The sequence below is a fragment of the Mizuhopecten yessoensis genome, unplaced genomic scaffold (assembly GCF_002113885.1).
Source record: "Mizuhopecten yessoensis strain PY_sf001 unplaced genomic scaffold, ASM211388v2 scaffold4033, whole genome shotgun sequence".
Taxonomy (NCBI): Eukaryota; Metazoa; Mollusca; class Bivalvia; order Pectinida; family Pectinidae; genus Mizuhopecten; species Mizuhopecten yessoensis.
In genome coordinates, this window is record NW_018405342.1 from 1,703,149 (window position 1) to 1,723,750 (window position 20,602).

At 35.1% G+C, this 20,602-nt stretch overlaps 3 protein-coding genes across 8 annotated transcripts in view; 1 reads left to right on the top strand and 2 right to left on the bottom strand.

The window, feature by feature from the left end:
• Window positions 1–2,531: 2,531 nt before the first annotated feature.
• LOC110448446 (intestine-specific homeobox-like) lies at window positions 2,532–9,295 on the top strand. Of its 2 annotated transcripts, none has more exons than XM_021494693.1 (5): window positions 2,532–2,781; window positions 5,877–6,023; window positions 6,757–6,908; window positions 7,323–7,472; window positions 7,916–9,295. In XM_021494693.1, exons 1-5 carry the CDS (start codon window positions 2,640–2,642, stop codon window positions 8,180–8,182), a joined length of 858 nt encoding a protein of 285 aa, XP_021350368.1. In that variant the 5' UTR covers window positions 2,532–2,639; the 3' UTR covers window positions 8,183–9,295. The 2 variants fall into 2 exon arrangements, with proteins under 2 accessions (XP_021350368.1, XP_021350370.1); XM_021494695.1 differs by lacking the exon at window positions 2,532–2,781 and adding an exon at window positions 5,020–5,099.
• Window positions 9,296–9,366: 71 nt separating this feature from the next.
• Window positions 9,367–15,603, bottom strand: LOC110448447 (uncharacterized protein C17orf105 homolog). The gene is made up of 6 exons (XM_021494696.1): window positions 15,377–15,603; window positions 14,786–14,856; window positions 14,287–14,411; window positions 11,020–11,143; window positions 10,248–10,364; window positions 9,367–9,525 (listed from the first exon to the last, which is right to left on the bottom strand). The coding sequence occupies exons 1-6, from the start codon at window positions 15,477–15,479 to the stop codon at window positions 9,469–9,471; spliced, it is 597 nt and encodes a 198-aa protein (XP_021350371.1). The 5' UTR covers window positions 15,480–15,603; the 3' UTR covers window positions 9,367–9,468.
• Window positions 15,604–18,453: 2,850 nt separating this feature from the next.
• Window positions 18,454–20,602, bottom strand: part of LOC110448448 (tektin-3-like) — a 39,289-nt gene continuing 37,140 nt past the window's right edge. For all 5 annotated transcript variants that reach the window (XM_021494699.1, XM_021494701.1, XM_021494697.1 and 2 more), the window contains exon 11: window positions 18,454–20,313. In XM_021494699.1, coding sequence (XP_021350374.1) covers window positions 20,082–20,313 — 232 coding nt within the window. In that variant the 3' untranslated portion in view covers window positions 18,454–20,081. The remainder of the gene's footprint in view (window positions 20,314–20,602) is intronic.

The window sequence follows — 20,602 nt, forward strand, 5'->3', positions numbered from 1 at the left end:
TGCTGATCAATGACATACTTACCCAAAGTTTCCTACCAGACTGGTTTCAATCCACGCTGAAGAAATGTAGGGTTGTCACCAAAGACATGCATTGCTCTGCTGTGTCCCATGCACACAGCGGTGCTAACAACACCGATGCAGGTCTTGTGAATTTCAGACAGCACACTCCCGACCTCAAGTTTGGACTTGGTCCTCTTATATCATTAGCTTTGAGGTCAACTCTTACGAGTCATAGAAAGCAAAGAAATATTTGAATATGTTATTACAAAAGATACCAACCATTGGCATTACCAGACCGGAACTACCATATATGGACATTCAGTAAAACCGGAGTGATAGTGTCGTGTCCTTTGCCGCAAATGTAAGCATCGACAGTCAAATCTAAAAGACCACGAACTAAATTCAGTCTTTTCAATTTTTTGTATCTTCTGTTCATAAGTTTCATGTTATGGTGATAACAAATTGGAATTATCAAGCAGCTGTTGACCCATTGGATAGGATTAATGTGATATGCTCCTAACTTAGATATGCATAGAAAATGCTGTATGTAAAATAGCGAATATTCTGATATTTTTCTTTTGAAATCTAGACCTGGCAAGTTCTTAGTATTACGTTTTTTAAAAGTAAAAAGGTTAAGATTATATATTCTTACCGAAAAGTAACTATTTTGAACGGATCATTTGAGCTCAACTAGCACAAAGTTCCCGTAGGCTTATGCCGTCCGTCGTCCTTCAATCGTACAGCGTCAGAATTTCAATATCATTTATTTCTTCAGTCTTATACTCTAGGACTTATAGCTCATAAGAAGAAGTAATTTGAACTTTTCGATGTATTTGATCCCTTGACTTTGAATGTGGGCTAATGTCTTTTGTTTGAACAATGTGTGAATGTATGTAGCACAAAGCCAATAATGTTCATTTAAAAACAAATTGTCATTAAAGTAAGATTTAACAATTGAGTACATCTAAGTAAATCAGGGCTAAACTCCCAAATTCAGTGAACTTTATCTACAACACTTCATATCTTATTCTGGTATAAAGTCGATCACAATGCTGAACATATTTTCTTGCAAGTGGCGGAGTCTGGTTGGGCCTTTATTATGTAAAATTGTTCGTTGGCTATGTCTGAATTAAAAGTTGATAATCGTCCATCCAGAAAGTCCATCTTCTCCAGAATAGTTATTGCGAGGGTAAACGTCTTCAGATTCGTCATGGTCTCTGCATCCGGCATGTTCCGTTTTACGCGAACTCATTTCTTGATCTATCACAATACTGTTAAAAAGGCAAATCATAACTACAATTTATGGCTTTGTAGAGATAAAGTTGCGCTGAAACAGCCAGGGAAGCAACTGAAATACCACACTGCTGCCATAGCCATTAGGGAGGACATGATTTGAAAGTGTTTCAAGCTGCTTTTCCTTTAACAAAGGTTGAAAATTGATTTTTCTTTTGTATCGTTTACGGAAACTGCCGACGGTTTCCGATTGTATTTCGACTTCTTACCTGACAAATCGTACATATTCGGGTCTTTCCGACAATCACAGAGGAAACTTTATTTTTGTTTTATTAGCGGTCAAATGTCAAAATATTCTAATGCCAGTTTTGGTGATAACTTCTTAACGGCTGCAAATTAATTTCTATTAAACTTCATAGGTACTTGCATTGTATTATGAATACATTTTATTTTCCTCGATACTCCAGTGTGCTGTCAGACTTATTTTCTACATACACTGAGCGATGACACTTTTGTAATGAAAATGTTTATTTGTTGCGCTTTTCTTTGGAATAAAAGTCTTGTACTTTGATTGGACGTTAAGTAAAAGTGTTATTTATTTAATATTATACAATTATAGAGTTCGGTGATGGTGAATATGATGTAACAGTAATATGAGCCTGAAAAAGTTAAATTGACAGGGGTTAATCAGTTTCATTGTTGAAGTATGATACAATAAAACACTTATGGAATTTGTGATGGTAAATTCCAAAATTGTATAAATTTAACTTTCTTCAAGATTTCCTCAAATGTATATTGTATGACCAGTTATGTAAACTAATTTAGGATAAGCTCAACTGAAATTTCTATATATCTTATCCAGTTAAGTGTCAACGGCATTAAATGACGTTTATTACTTTTATATATAACGATATGAATGATTTTAATTGATTCGCAGTTAGATACCGCCGAAAATAAATATCATATAACCACTGTCACATTACCCTGTGTTCCGTTTCGGTGATAGAATGTCAGAAATTGATTCATGTAATTGATTTAATTTTATCAGTGATCAGCTGAATTAACTTTCACTTAGATAATGTCACAGGGAGATTTCAAGTATTTCGTTGTCAATCAAATGTCGATTACCGCACTCCTTTTGAAATCGACCAATCACGGCCCTTGTTTTAGAATCACTTTATATAGATTTTCGACATTTATTGCACCTAATACATCTGAACGCAAACAAATCCTAACTTTATTGACATGGAGAATTGCTACCTTGGGAACATTGTATCCTACTGCAGATATACCCCGGGTTTCAGAGTGAACCGAACTCAAAACCGTGCTATGGGTATATAGAACACACTTTAGAAGACGTTTTAAAAATTGAAAGAGAAGATTGATTTAATAGGCTTACTAAAAAAATGCACATGGAACGTCCAGATGAAAATCAGTACACATCGAGTGAACTTAGGAGAACACTAACCAAGCACTCTATTGATACAATTCTGAGAAATGAAGACAGATCACACCTGACAGAGGTATATGGAGGTGACGGCATATCTGGTAAGGTTTTTTTTATCATTACAGTACAGGCACTTGGTTTTAGCCAAAAGTTAATGGGAAAAGTGTGTTTGAGTCGTTTTACGTCCGCTTCACTACCAAACAGTTCGGTTATCCAACAGAAGAAAGAACATATGAAAATGAGCAGGCGGTATAAAGATTGTAATGTTGAAGCCGATCAGGTTCCGGGTCGGTCTATTTTTAAAATTTGTTCTTACTTTTTATTTCTGTAAGCTAAACTCAAGTGCCTGTGATTACATTTTACGTTTGAATTTGTTTGTTTTGTTTTACGGTCACCACAAATCATTGAATTTATTTAAAACTGTTTTTTTATATTTTGAAACTGATAGACACTTAACAAACGATTGATGGTGCTCGCTATTTGTAGTTTTGAAACGAATGAAATAAAGTCACAAACCGAGGATGTAAGCAAAGCACTGACATGCTTACATAAAACATACTATTTTTTATTTTAAGACCAAAACAATACAGTTTTCATCACAACCATTCAAAACATGCTAACAGAATACCGTGTTTATATAACCTTGTGGGTTATTTTGTAAATCCATGTAGACATAAATAAGTTATCTTTTTAAAAATGAATCAAGATCGAGTTAAGTTTTATTTTATTTTATATTTGCCCAGTTCTTCATTCTATAGTTTACATGTACCATTTAATGTATGCGTTCAGCGCTATATATGTGTTAGTGGCGTGTGTCTTTTTCAGAAATCATGGGATTTAAAAATAAGGAACACTTGCAATATGTTGGCGGGGCCTTTGTTTTATTTGTATTTGAGAAAACTTCGACAAAGTTTTTACTTTTTTTTGTTAGAGTGGGTGGTGCGAGTGTTTATTTTTAAAAACAAATTACAAATGACAGATTTACCGTTAACTGTTGACAAAACACTCCTTCTTTGATCGACGTTTTATTCTGAAATAATGTTTTCAAGATTTAAAACAGAATACAATGAACGTGTGTTGAATGAAGTAGTCTCACCGTCGCGCGTGACAAGTAGACAAACTGCCCGAGCTTTATTTAACACGCTCAAACATAACACCTGCTACACTATTTAACCGTAATATTTATTTTATTTTTATTAAAAGCTTATTTAGTGTAGCTGGTTACTTTATGTCTGAGGGGGTTGGAAGAATCGATATCGTTTATAATATCGAATGCATGCATCGTTAGAAATATTAATCAAAATATCAACAATTGCGTTGACTTTACTGCATACTTAGTTCACCGCATTTCGTGAAACATTCTTGAATTACAAGAGTGATTAGTTTTGAGTCATTAAAGTCCACAATGGATTATAATATTATAAAATTGTAAATAAATGAAATATTCAATCATTTTTTTCTACACAGAGCACGGCATGCATTATTTTAACATTAAGTATTCATTTTAGAAGGTAAATGTTATGATATTTTATATAAATCTGTCATAAGTTACAATCTCTATACTTTTACAAATTGTGTTGTATTCTTACGTGATATATCAGATTTTGTTTGCAGATTTTGTTAAGTAAACCCTACCACGTATCAAAACTGCCAAACCCCGACAACACGACTTGCTATACTTGTAATGTATATAACGGTTTGTCAGACCCCCGTAGATAAGGCAATTTGCACAGGGCTATCGGCCCGGTCGCAGATATCTATATAACGGATTGGTGCGAAATTTAACCACATTGAGGAGATAGTTCAATATTTTAAAATATGATACAATCTCAGAGATAACATGGGACGAAAACTTGAGATTTGGTCATTATAAATTCAATAAAATATTGAAATCAGCTACATGACTAAATCTTCCGTCAATTTAAAAGAAATATCTTTTTGAAGTTTTATCTCTGAAAATTAAAAGAAGACAATCCTACCTGTGTCTACAACACATGGACCAGGGTCCCCTTTCATCAGTAACTGTTAGTTTCGTACCATTTAACTCTTCAAAAGAACCACTTACTTATAATAGCTTCTTCCCAGCAACGCGAACCGACAGTCATTGTTAAATCATTTCTACCCGAGAAGAACCAGGCTAAACAATTACTTGTTATGAGCTCAGATCAATAAAATAAATCATGGCTAGGTTATTGAGCTGGTTGCAAGGAAAGATATTGCCATTCCGTGACGTCGCGTACAAGATGCCATGTCATTACTTCTGGTTATAAGATGAGACATAAGCTCTACCAGAGATGTTTGAAAACAGTTAGCTTTTGTTACATAGGTGATTTAATTAATCAGAGGTGTTCCGAACATTATATCAGTTCTCTCATTGACGACCTCATGTTTTACAAGGCGAGGACTGATTCATGCCAAGGTAATATTGTCGTTTCGTTGCCTCAAAATGACAATTGACTTGCTCAGTAACGTTTTCTCATCCGGCCGGGCATACAAATCATGTAAGTCAAAACTAGTTTTATTGGTTAAGTTTTTGTTTGGTTATTTGTTTTGTAGTCAAAAACGTTTTTTTCCCAGTCACAACCGGTTTAGTTTGATTTTGTACTCTATATTAAGTGGGGGACTTATTCATTTTTCTTTCTTTCTTTCTTTCTTCTTTCTTTCTTTCTTTCTTCTTCGTTTGTCCTCTCTTGCCTGACGGTGTCCGGATTTCTCTCTCTCTCCGAAACCACTGACGGATACTTATGAAACTTCAAATGAACATTAGTATTCATATATAATTTTGCGTAATACATTTCACTTCGTTCATCAATGATGGCTGCTGTGGCCTCTGGTGATGCTAACGATATTTTACTGATTTTGCTCCAACTTACGTAATGGTCCGTTACAAATAGAACTTGTTGGTTTGATTTTTATCGTAGTTTGACTGTTTTTTTCGGGAGACATCTCTTATCGAGTTTTCCTCATACTTCAAATGCAATGTTGAAGTTTTAAAAATGTACATATATATCATCCGTAATTATTGCTCTGGTTCATGTAGACGTTTGTTGCTTGTGTTTGATTGTGGTGTTTTCATGGGATCACGATTGTTGAAATTATAACAAAAATGTTTCTTTCCTTTTGTGAAATTTTAATAATTTAATTAATTGTGACTTCATACATTTTTAACACTATCGACGGTACTTGCTACTTACAGACACATCGGAGCATTCGACAGAGTTGTCGGCCGAAGAGGACTCGTCACACAGTAGTGGAGAGGAAAGTGACAACAATTCTAACGAGAGGGACAAGGACGATGAACACTGTGACGTCACAGAAACTGCTGACGGTCACATGATACCTGGTAAGTTACCGTACTGGTACACAAAGAAGTTCGTTATATTGGAGTTGCCTTATTTCAGAATGAGAAAACATAAATTGTATGAAGAAAAAATGCATTTCGATTAGTTCACCTTACTCGAAGGACCAAGTGAAGTTAAGCCACGGCGCAGTGTGTGTCATCAATCGTCTGTCTTCAACTTTTCTTTCAAATCACTCCAAGTCTGAGACAGCTGACAGGGTTTCCGAGCCGAGGGGACCCGATGTTGTACGAACGAATGGCATGCTCCCGCCCCCTTTTTCGTTGGGGAGACTAGAGGGCCGGGACCCAATATGGGAAATAACATTGACTCTTTAAAAGTCTACGCCTTCAAAACAAGTGAAAGGATTTCAACGTTATTTCGTCTGGATAATTGTTCAGTGAAAATGGTGAATCTTTAAAATGCTTCTCCTTCAGTACCGGCGAGGAGAATCAAAAATGAATAATAAAACCCCTGGGCCTCTTAAATGCAGTCTGTTGGTGAAGCTAGCTTTACGGTCAGTAAATCATTATAGAAATTGTAAAATTATGGCCAAAGAATTATGCCTAATTGTCAAATTAACAGAAAAGGTAGTCTCTCAGGGAATGTACCAACCTTTTGTAAATAGAACTCTGATTTCAGGACATTTATTTTATACCTAATATTTTTGGGGGAAATGAGATATATGAAAAAATATGGCGACTAGTTTGAAAAATGTGTATGCCATCTGTATTTCAGATGACATGAGAAAGAAGCGACGAATCCGGACGACTTTTTCCGCGGATCAGTTGAAAGCTTTGGAGGAAGTGTTTAGCATTACCCACTACCCAGATGCTAATGCTCGGGAGGATTTATCTGACAAAACGGGTTTACCGGAAGCTAGAGTCCAGGTAGGTGAAGTCCGAAGTCTACAAAACGGGCCTACCGGAAGCTAGAGTCCAAGAAAATGAAGTTAAAATTCTACAAAACCGGAAGGTGTTAAGGTTTACGCAAAGTTGACAAAACAGGTCTACCGGAAGCTTATTTTGTTAGAGTAGAAATGCTGCTTCAAATAGTGGCGTAATCGGCATTGCCTATCTTATGGCAATGCAAACAAGAAATATCTTTAACCTAAAAATGTTTACAACTCTAGGCAGGGTTATCCTGTGACCCGGGAGTGGGGAAACCTACAGTGGTATGGGTGAAACACATATATGACGTACTGCTGTAATTTTGTTCAGGATCTGATGGTATGCTGCCCGTTTGATAACATAATAATACATCACCACTTGGACTCATAACGAGATTGTCCGTGTATGTTACAGATATGGTTCCAGAACCGGAGAGCAAAATGGCGCAAGTACGAGAAGTTGGGGAACTTTGGAGGACTTCAGGATCTCCGGGAAACGAAATATGTTCCGGCCCCACGCGCTTCCATCCGAACAGAAGACTTCCACCAAGGAGCTCCAATACAGGTACTTGGATGAGCCGTTTATATTTCCAATAGATTCTCTAGTTTAACTTGTGAATACCCTTGATTTTGGTTTATAATCACGTCTAAATATTGATAACCTTTAAGTTACTGTATAATGTGTATGTTAAAAAAAAAGTTGATTTTTTTTTTCTCAAATCGATGTGCTATCGCCGATATTGTTTTCGCCAGCAAACTACATATTGAACACATCAAGTTTGGTTTACAAAAGGGAAGTAACTCTTGTCAAAACTGCTTTTCTTAGCAATGGTATTCTATCACGAATATGAACGATGTAAATAATTAAGTACGCATTTTGTGAAGATGATTTGTTTATAACCATCAAAAACGGTGTAAAGAAATACCGGACTGGGCTTTCCGTATCTCCGATTGAACAAATTAAAACAAAGCTTTATCTTGACTAGGATGTACACGTTCTGACTTCAGGCTACCACAGCACAATGTCAACAGGACACCAGGATTGAGGAGTCCGTCACAGATGAAAAAGGTGAACAAACATCACCTCTCAACTTATCCTTATCCCCGTTTCCAGTTTATCGATCATTTCCGGTGTGTCCACTTCCGTATCCGTACACAAGTAGGTACATAAACTTTGGCTTTGTGGAAAATCGACATACCGGAAGTATAGCTGCACTACGACTAAAGGCACGTGAACACGAGGCTGCTATGGAGATGCAGTATATGTATAAGTGAGACCCGCGAAGGGGGAGACAATCCGCAATTAACCTGTTAACACATACAAACAAAAAGGCAAAGCATCACGGGAATATGTCCAAAATGGAACATTTTTTGTAGATATTGATCCTTCTTTCCCAGAACAACTCACTTAAAATACAATCGCTCACCTCAAATAAAAACTGCCCATCTAAAAAAATCGCTCACATCATATACAAACAACTCTAATGACCTCAGAACTGCCATGTAAAATTTTACAGTCAACTATCTTAATTAACAGTTGAGTTCTCGAAATCGAGCATTGTCACTCAAATTTTAAGAAGATTATATTCAAGACCTACTTGAACAATAACATGAAATTGTTCGTTTTAATTTTAGTTTACTCTACATGTATATCAACAGTTGAATGTTGTTGTCACATGGTGTGGAGAGGAAAACAGGGGCGACTACACCACCTAATATTAAACATGTAAGTCACGTGATTACATGTGTCGCAATGCCATATCGTGAAAGAATGACACTAACATAGACTGGTTAGTTAATGACCGTTATTATTTATATATAATCTGTGATAGTTTATGAAAATTCGCAGGACGAATGCTATTTACACCAGTCCCGGGAAGTGTTCAGGTTCGTAGAGTCGAGTAGTCGTTAATGGTGGTCTTCCAGTCAAGGTTTCAGAGGAGCACAGTTTTAGCCAAGCTTAGCAATCTAAGACGGCGATACATTTAATATCTTGATTTGTAGAACATACTAGATGTAAGGAAAACGGGAAGACATTTTATTGAACACAGTTTGTCTTGCTTCTTGTGCTCCAAAATTTAATCTGATGTTAGAAAAACACCAACATCTATTTGGCACCGTCTCGTTATAGTCGGTCCGTATAGACTGTACGATCCTGAACTCAACTTAACTATTTCTATAACCGTGCCCATACTCAGACTCCAGTTTATTCCATGTAACTCGTTGAGGTTTACCAGAGGACGAAGGCGCGAACAATAAGAGAGTAGAACTCGGCTACAAGTAGCGTGAGCATGGGGACGGTTTTATGAATCTGGGGCATGTATTACATGTAATAAACATTTAACATGTTTACTTCCCTTGTAAATAAAGGATGTATTTTTTTTATCAGCTAAAAGTTTTGTTATTATGCGTGTGTTATTGACACCTACAGATCGTACAAAGATCATACAATCTTCCTGTTTTGCTTTTGGATTTATTTTATTTTACTTAGAGACACGGTTTATGGAGACAATCTTACTTCCGTACAGGTGTACATAATTATCATTGATACTGTGTACACGTCATGGTATGTACTCGAACGGCTTTCTGTTGCCTTGTCCTTTATTTTCGCCTTGGAACTGCAAGAGAAAATAAAATACAATACAATTGTAACACAGTAACTGGACTGGTAAATAAAAAGGACGTGACTCTCCGTGTCATATGTGTAAGGTGGAGGCGATACGTTGAATAAAATCTGATACTGACTTATGAGTACTAAGCCAGGACGATGCATTTGACTTTCGATATCAATGTGACCTTGGCCTTGGAAGGATGGGCCTCACAGTACTATGCAACGCTTCTCATTGAGCAAACGGAACAAAAGTCAGGGCACCAATGAATTCGACCATTGAATTCAAAGTGACATTGACCTTGGGCATACGGACCAAAGAGTGGTACGTGCCACACCGCCTTGTCAGCTGGCAGATATCCCTTATACATTTCATTAAAATATCTAAAGAAAGTCAAAAGTTATGGTCCGGACAATGACTTTGACCTGAGACCTTAGCCTTGGGCGCCCGGACCCATCAGTAGTACGTGACACACCGCATATCGCTTACATTTCACTGAGCTGTCTTCAGTCCGACGAAATGGCCAGTACAACATGTCGGAAGGACAGACGGACGAAGCGGCACATTTATGCTCTCCGAATTTTTCAAGAAGCATAAAAAATCAAACTTTAAATATGGAGCTTTGTATTCGTCCAAAGATCACTGGAGGAAAGGGGAATCATCAATGAACAATCCCAGAGTATTATTTTGTATACCAACTCCATTCTCTAAGCAATAAACATAATACCTACCTGGTCAACGATCCAGCGGTTAGCAGCAACCTGTTTCATCTTCCTTATATTTAGCTCATTTTTATTCCGCCAAGAGTGTGGGAACTTAGAAATGTTCATCATATACTGTTGGTTCATCTGGCGAGAAAACGACACTGCATCAATACAACTAAACACGCATTCAGTAAGGATTATATATGTTTTTTTTAAAGAACTATCAAGGCAAGAGCCTGAAGTATTAGACTATATTACTGTTCAGCATGCTCATGTCCCATATATAAAAACCTCGAGCTTTTGAACAAAACAATCGGATAATTTCAGTTCTACTGTCTGATATAATTATTAAGAATTTTTTTATATGATAAAATCATTGTTATTATTTTATCTCAATTCTAAAAGATTTTAAAAACACTGAAGAGAGGTAACTTCCAATGTTATGACAATTGCACAAACAAAAAATGAATACAAAACTGGAAAATATTAGTTGAAAATACTTAATTTTAAAGTTTGAAGTCAAAGCCTGAAAAAAAAGAATAAAACAAAACTACTGGGTTATCTCAAGCAATTGAATATTCATCAAAATACATTGCCAAAAATGTGAGTTATCGCGTTTGGGCAGTTTTTGGTACCGGTCCAATTTGGAAAAAAACACTGGAAAGATATAATCTGATGTTCACTTTAAACAGATCCTGTGAGTAACAACTACATCTCATATTTTGGTCAATATTGAATTATGATTAAAAATGTGTGAGATACGTGTTGTTCCGATGTTCGCCGACAGATGGCGCCCTACCTTCCACTCGTGATGCCACCTGTTGTGATTATAGTGCGGTTCCTTGGAGGTTAGCCGTCTCAGGATGGCCAAGTTCTCATGCGTGATACGCAACAGCTCCCTCTGGCGCTTGGTCTTATTCAAACTGGACAAATGGACAAAAAAGGATTATAATGCAGATAATTTTGATTTTCTAATTTTTAACAAAATTATATCAAAAAATATTTTCTGAAAACGGTGCTTAGGCAGACCTTGTATTGAAATAGATCTTTGTGAGAACAGAATTATCGAACATTTCTTAAAAACTATCCATATATATCGATCGTCTTTCTAAAGAACCATCGCTGCCCTCCTCTATTGAAAACTGTCCGACAGCCGACTCCTTCACGGCTGAACCTTCATCCTATAATATTAAATATTTTATCTATGCCTATCTCCCTTTCTTTTTTATCCAGAACTCAGATATATTCTCCAATACTTGCTGTTCAAAGACAGGAATTTATCCGTGAAAAGATAAAAAATATAGCCTACACGCGCTATGACGTCATGACGCACCTTTCATACGTGACCGTATACACGTCGTTGGAAATAATTCTGTTGTGTTACAGATCTATGTTGCATGAATTATTTTTGACTTGTTAGAGATATTAACTGATATATTGCAGTTATTAGATATTAAAGAATATTGTTAACTTTAAACTTTAATTGTATTTCTAATTTTATGTTCAGGTTTCATAACCCGTATGAAATTAACATAAGTGTATTCATGCCTGCCTGTTATGGAATGCAGCCATATAAACACGAGTCGAGTATTGACACTGGTATGTTTATTTCGAGTATGGGAGAAAAGGAAACAAACATGGGTGTGGTTTGTGGACATGGAAATGCAAACCCTCGGGTAAGAGTTTGGCTGCCTAAAATGCACGCCGAGTGTTTGATAGCCAAACTCTTACCAAGATTCAAGATTTTCAAGATTTTTTTTTATTACGCTCTGACACACAAAGTGTGTAACAAGAGGTCAAACAAAATAACATCAATCAAAATAAAACATGACAGAGAGAGTAGATTACGCATGGAGAGATTAAGCATTATTTCATAGACAGATTCAGCAATATTTCTTAGATAGATTCAGCAATATTTCATACATAGATTCAGCAATATTTCACATTGGTTAATGTACATATGTATCAGATGTATTGTTACAAAGTAACAGTAAGGTTACACATGACAGATTCAACATTATTTTCTTACATGTGCAACAGTAAGTTTACACATAATTATTTCATACATGTGAAACAGTAAGATTACACATCCTCATTTCATACATGTGAAACAGTAGTATTATACAAGGACAGATTTAGCATTATTTCACACATGTAGATTACATGTGAACAGATTCAGCATTAGTTCATGCATGTGACACAGAAGAATATATATGACCAGATTTATCAGCATTAGTCATATATGTATTGGATACTCAATTTTCACAGCAAATTATCTTCACTGCCATAATCATAATGCAAAGGATAGTATTTTTGACATACTGATTTATTTCAATTGTTATTTTTTTTATAATTATATGCAGTTTTACAAGAAATGTACTAACCCTTTTGATTAATTGTTTGTTACATATTTGGAACATTCCTTTCATTTTATCAACATTTGGATTGGTGTAATAATATTTTGGAATAAATTTTTCCCTAATCTGGCGTATGGATTCTTGTTGACATTTAAACAAATAATGAAATTCATCTCCTGTTTCATTTCTATTACAAAAAGTACATTCTCTTTCCTCTCGAGGAATTCCCATCCAACGGCCAGTTTCCAGGGGCAGCGGAAAGTTTGACGAGCGAAATTTGCAAAACACAACACGATCCCTCTTGTTTAATTGAGTTAAGTAATTTTCAAAACCAAAATTAGATTTAAATAATAGATAATTTTGTCCTCTACTACTTTTTTCGATATCGGCATACCACTTTTGAATAAACTGGTCATTAAGCGTTTGTGTTATAATATGTTTAAGTTTTTGTCGTTCTAGAGTAGTCACTTTTTGAGATGTCCAGATATATCTCAACCCTAGATCATTTAGTGTAGTTTTGATAAAATTTAGCCACGTCGAGTGAAATGCGCCCGTTTCGTGCGTTGCATGTATAATATTATATAACTGACTCGATACTTTACCATTTTCTGTTATTAGTTTGTGCCAAAACAAAATCATTCTATTTTTAATAGTATTTTCTAAAGGAAAACGTCCCGATTCTCCGTATACCATATAATTAGGCGTAGATTTCCTTAAATTGAGAACTTTTTTTTATAAATTTCAAGTGTATCGTTTCCAAGAGGGTAATAGTTTCGAATCCCCATATCTCTGACGCGTATAAAAGTATAGGCAATATTAATGTATCAAAAAGTTCAAACTGTAGGTCTACTGGTAAATTGATATTTCTGATTTACCCGAGGGTTGAGATTACCCTGACCACAGACCACAAACATGTAAGATTATATTAATTTTCTAAGCGATGAACTAGGGCAGAAAATGGTAGGATTAGAAAAGACATAAGGTGACAGTATCCAAATCGGATTTTATTCATTTATTGAAACTTCTGAGGATGAACTTTATGATTGTATCAAAGGAGGAATATCGATGGGTGTTCTTACAAACGAAATTAGTACCCGGGACTCACTTGAGATATTTATAGAACGCTCTGAAGTCACCAATCAATGTCAGGATCCAAATCGGATCAAGGCTTGAATGAATATTTGTTGACGACATATTAACATTTCATGTTGAACTTTAGAATGTATATGAGAACAAGTCTTTCTATGGAGTGAATTTATTCCTAGGCCAAATCAGAATGCAAAGTCGTCGCACACGCTATTTTTTTTAAAAACTAAACAAAACATTGACTTTTGAGTTTGAATTAGTAATCATCTGTAAACAAAAAATGGTGCAGGCCAATTTGTTCTTCGGCTACATCAGTGATACAACTGATCTGTCGACACACTTATTGATTTAAACGTGTTTTTTTTTTTTTTTTTTTTTTTTATCAAAATGAGATCCGATTTGGGTACTAATCCGATTTGGGTACTGATCCGATTTGGGTACTAATCCGATTTGGGTCCTGCCTACTTAGTGTTAAGTTTTTGTTCATTTTTCTCTTGTTTGATATTGCAAATTTCAAAATTTATTTCCAAAAGTTGATAAATATTTCAAAATACAGTTTTGGTATCGGTCCATTTTGGGAACATTTACGTTCATGTTTGTGAAAACGTAAATCTTAGGCCCACCTTTTCCTCATGTAGTCCTTGTTTTCGCGGCTATGAACACGACCCCCAGATCTCATGATGTGAGCCATTCTCTCCAAGAGGATCCTGTTGTCTCTCTCTACACTGGCTAATCGCCCCCCTTCCATCTGGTCAAAGGCGGACATGACACGAGTTAAATATAATTGGAGTAAAGAAATGTCAACATAAAACATTTAAATGGTCAATATGCAGTGACGGGCCATAAATCATGCACGTTACGTTATTTTGCCTTTGGATTTAATGCTATTTCACTCTCAAAATGTCCTTACTTCGTTTTACGTTCATTTGATGAATTCTCTGTAGTCTGTAGATCATTTTATATACTATCTACGCATTCTTGAATTTTCATTTTTTTTATAAACTCTTTCTTTTTAATCAGAAATCTATCTGAATAATTTATTTTTCTCATTCGACCTTGACATTTTCTTGATTGCGAGCCATGTAGCGATTGCCCGTCACTGATATAAAACAGAGAACGTACCTGTAACTTTTTCAGCTTGATATGTAAATGCATATACGTCTTTGGGGGTTTGTTATCAATCATAGGTTGGGCTGAAAAGTGAAATGAAAAATATTTTGCATTTCAAACTTTTCCATCTGATCTATAATATTGTAGTCAAAACAGACCAGAATTAGAACACTAAAATATCTATTTATTTATTTATTAGATTGAAATACATGCTGCTTCACGATTCTGAAACAAAACACCATAATTCATCATTTAAATGCATATTTATTTGGTTGTAAGTGTGTATTTTAATAGAATCCATTTCTTCATCGAACCGTCCGTATTCCAAGATGGCGGTCATCGCTAGAGGAGCAGATTGAGAAAATATAAAATTCGGGATTTCTGGACATGAAACGTATATAAAGTTATTTTGTTTGTTTGTAGATTATAAGAAACAACTTGTTACCATGTGCAAACAATTAATTTCTTTCTAGGATCAATACATTTAGTGTAATCAGCTTTTGTTTATTGACTGATCCGCTATAGCCGATGATCCGCTACTGCCGTAACAACTGTACTGTACAATAAACATATTTCTGTATGTATTGAAAATATTACACAAACCTCCAACGACTTTTTTTCTGTGAGTTTTGAAATATTTTTCATCCCAGAGTCTTTTCAAGAAGATGTTGTTTGCTGGTGTTAGCGGCTGGTACGCTCGATGCATGATGACAACGGAAGCAAAATTGTCTCAACGTGAAAATAGGAACAAGAAAACAAAACAGTACAAAATCAAACGAGTCAGAAGTGGCCGACGTGGCGATGTGACGTCATAATACATTTGACGCTGATGTGACGTCATAATACATTTGACGTCATATTTGTGGTCTGTAAGAGTTATCTCCCATAACCTGAACCTGAGTAGGTGATCTTCAAAAACTGTTCAAAATTGATTGATGATTTAAGATTTATGTAACGCCACATCTGCTAATAAATTTTATTCAAATATTATTAAATGAGATAAGATTTTTTTCCTCTGAAAACACAGATATACATGTATCAGGGAAGGGAAAACTTAGGCCTCCCCAATCCTTTTTTTTTCTTTCCGGAGAAAAAACTACACCCTTTCCCGCGTCATCAAATCATCGGTCCCTATTCATGAAACCGTTCTCTTGCTCAATGACGATTGTTTTGCTCAATTCTAATTTTTCATACTGGTTATGAATTAATAAAAAATAAATGTTATGATTTTGAAAGCAACAGAAGCCGAAAAATGATTTCCAACATTTACAAGTTCGAATTATTTTATCATTTGGCATGATTTATGTAAGTTACACGAAAATCAGTTTGAGCACAGAATCTATGCTTGAGCATGAGAAGGGTTTCTTACTTGCCATGGGCCCATGTCTGTTCCACACGTTATAGTCGGGCAAGGACACCAACTTATAACGCCGACTTACACAGGACGAACGACCGACCCCCTGTCAACGTTTGTCTCCACGATAGTGCCCGGCACTTACACAGTGTAATGGTATAGTATTTCTCCAAGGTATAAAGGACACAGTCAGATTTAGCAGTACTTAGTACGGGAGCCAATGGTCGGTGAAATTTGCTCTCATTATTTTATTTATTTGTTTATGTTCAGCTGAATATCTTTTATCCATAGCATCAATATTTCAGAAATAAAAACAAACAAACAAAAAATCATCAAAATAAGGTAAAATCTAATTAACAGAAAATAATGGAATTCCGTTGAAGACAAGCGCTCTGTCGATGCAAGTTGTATCTCTAAAATACGGTATAGCTGTCGTGTTGGCCATACGCGGGGTTCTAAAAATGTAGGTGCTATTCCGATTCACTGTTGGCTGGTTGACCCTTTTTGATATATTCGTAAGAGCCGAACAGTCAAAGCCAACAACAATATTTCTTTCGGGTATTTTTTTGACGATTTAATATTCAAATTATGGAATTGATATTTTTGAAAAGTGGCGAACGAAATCAGTCAATGCAGACCATGAGTGTCCTCATTTTATTTAGCTATGCTTTAGTATCCAATTCCCACGTATTTCTGGATAAATTCATTATCACTATTCTATACATATGAAACAGAAAGATTCGACCTATACTCGAGTTAGGCAGAGTTATTTCCCTTTAAGATTTTCAATCATACATTAAGTTTAGAGAGAGACCACTCGTCACAGTTGTCAGGAATTTTTACTGACGTAGTGAGAATGGCATCGGCAACCTACTCTTGAAATCTAGGTAAAGCAGTTTTTATATGGTCTTAGATTAACGAAAATTTTAAGAACGTGTTTGTCTTTAAAATTTTAAAATTTCAATATTCCTTCTAAATTGACTATTTGCAATACATGTAACTTGTTTCATGAATGTTGTAACTAGACCAGTTATTTTGTTTTCTTCTCTTTACTGCAAACATATAAATGTTCTTTTTAAGATATATAATGATTATATAAGTATATACAATTGCACTTTCGTGTGTTCTCTTATATATATAAGTATAATTAATTATATGTTTGTTGTGTATTTTGCCTTTCTCTGTGGACATTGTAAGAAGAATGTGTTAGGCGAGTTGAATTAAGTTAAGTTTATTTCTGGTTCAGGACTATAAAAGTCCTCTATACCAGACTCTCAAATAAATAAACGAATAAAATACATTTGTCAGATACTTCTATCCGGTGTACATGTACATTAATGTCTATGGTTTGAACGTTGCTTTGTAATTGGAGAAAAGTTATTGGTTTTTCCAGTGATTGTCTAGCTTATTTTTATATTGAATGTATGACTTCAATGCAATTAAGTTTGTTAATGTTATGTATGTTATTTGGTACTTATGTGTATTTAATATGGTATTTTGTAAAGTTAATATGTTCGCATTATTCTATTTATACAATCTTCAAATTGGAGGTAAGAAAGAGAATAATAATAATTATAATCACTGTTCTGATTGAAAAACAGTTTTTTTCTGAGCATATTTATTGATCGTTTAGGGAATATTTATTTTGATGTGTCCACTGTCACTGTGGTTAAGTTGCTTACTGATTTAAATATTCCAAAGCATCAGTTTTAGAAAGTAATGTTGACGAGGAGACATCTTTCGTTGTTCTTGATATTTATTCACAGGTATTATTTTTCATCTTTCCAACTTGAAAAACATAAAAAACACATTCTTTTCCAATAAGTGTTTTAGCTGTATTACTTTCTGCAAATTCTGTAGGGTAAAATTGATAATTAGATCGAGGTAGAAATAATCCACTCCGTGGTCCATTGTCAGGGGTCGAAATTAGGAACTTTATTTCTCTGATACTTCTTTTTTCATTCATTCATTTTATATTTCTTTTTTTTTATTACGAAATTCCCAATTTATTTTGAAATTTACTCGCCATACAATGCTAGCTAGTATGAATGTAAAGCAAATGATACCGAATGGATGTTTCTTCAAAATTATCATTGAAATTTTGATGAGACGGTCTTCGGTTTATCCATCTTCATCTTGATATACAGCAAATATGGTTATCTCCCATTGATAGTTTAGTTCTGGTTTATGAATATAACAATCTTCTCTGCCAGTCTCGCAAATAAATAAATAAAATACATTTACCAAAGGATTATAGTTTTATATTATTCTTAGGTACAGTTAACATCGAATCTTTTGAAATTCAAAAAAATGATCAACTCAATAATATTTTTCCAAGTTTTATTGTGCAAACAACATAAGCAGTACAACGGTGTCTACTCGACCAATGGAAACGCTATATACAAAATCGTAACAACATATAAATAAAATATAGCCAGTTTATCACAGTTTGTAGCACATTAGATGGCAAGTCATTACTCTAAGTACATACACATTCTGTTGAGCAATCATGTGGTTGTAATGTTCAAGTTGTAGATAGACTAATACTGATGTGGTTTACGTCCACAAAGAGGAATTTATCCTCAGCGCATGCGCACATTCTGCTGGATCTATTAGGGATTTCCGACAATAAACGGAAATTCCCGACATTTTTATATGTGCAGCGGTTTTTATATGAAAGCAAACTGTAATTTAATTTGAAATTCAATACACACACCCTTCGTTTAATAATGACAAAAAATAAAGAACATGATAGATTTGGACTGTTCAATATATGTATTTATAATTCAATAAATAAAAGTGTTCAACAGAAACTATAGAGTAAGAAATCAGTTACAAACCTTTTTTATTCACACTTATTACACAACAAAAATAATTTTCATTTAGCACTGAAGAATATCATCACGTTCAGCACTGCTAATGCTAGCTGATTCCCGTGCTGTGCAGCACAGTTAATGATCGTTCTATGTGCTAGCACTACTTACCATCTGTATATAATCTAGCTGATTTGATTTTGATTTCTGCGGTTATTTATTATCTACAATAATTTAAACTACTGAAAAACATAACGATATCTATAAGATAAAACTCGAAATAAGTTATACTGAAATGCAAGTTCGGTTCGGTAAATAACCAAATACTGAACGGTAAAGTATACAAAGGACTCACCAGTTTGCATTACAAACAGTAACGTCTGTTTTCTCCTAGTCCTTTCTTCCTGATATCATTGGGACTATATTAATAGAACAAACTATCACTAACTTGCGCTAACTCAAGCATGCCTAGTAAAATCTTAACTTAAAGACGGCTTCGATGTAATGAGAAGGCGGATCTAGAAGAGGGACAACTCTGAATATGTGTTCTAACTTCCGGTGACTTTTCTTGTTGTGTTCTGTATCATATCAGTGTTAGATACACGGAAAGTCCCTATCTCTAGAAACACACACCCCCTTCTGCTTCAAATCTTCTCTTCAAAAAAGGAAGAAAACGAAATAAAATGAAAAGCAAATCGTATTTGCAAATATAACATGAACAAAAGATTTGTTATGAAACAAGTGAACAATAAAGGATATTAACGATTTTCACAACGTATACCGTGTATAACAAACCGGTCGCATAGACTCATAACGTTTGCGGACTGTTTATATAAAACCTCAAACTTTCGCAAATTTGCGAAACAAACGAATTTGTTTGATATGCATAGACACTGTCATCCAATATCATCTGTCTATTCGTTGAACGTACACTCATAAAATAATCACGATATCCCGTATCGAAAAGAATATTTTGAAGAAAAAAATATAAATATATTTAGACGTGATTTTATAGAGTCTGTATGGCATTACTCCATTGGTAAATTCATTAAAATGTCAGCACTTCTAGATGACCATTTTGAATTTTATTTTCATAGTTAATGGGCGTCTATAGAAACAAATTTGATAAAAGTTCTATTCATTAGCATATTGGCATTTGAAACACCGGTCCGACTTTGGGATCCATAGGGAAGCCTTTGCGCATGCCCATGCAGTAAGCGGTGTCAATCTTGATTGTGTTTTCCTTCACAGATATGTCATGGTCCAGAGTGGCTTTTGTCTTCATCAGACGGCACAAGCTGAGTTCGGAAGCCTTCAGCCTCTCCTTCAGGATCCTGACTGACTCCCTGATCTCGGCGATCTCCCTCTGTAGCCTATCGAATAAAAAACACTCAGTGTCAACGATCTGCGTTGGTAATGTAAACAGTTTCGTGACCAACTCACATGCACTCATACATGTCCATTTTCTGATACATATGTATCCATGCCTTGCTTTTTGTACACATTTTTATGTATACAGATGCCTTGGTAGTCTCGTTCAACCAGACTCTTTTTGTCTGCGCAAGCTACGCCGAACATTGAATTACAATTTATCAAGCGTCTGGTTGAACGAGACTAATGCCTTGGTAATATCTACACATACGGGTATTCATAACATAATTA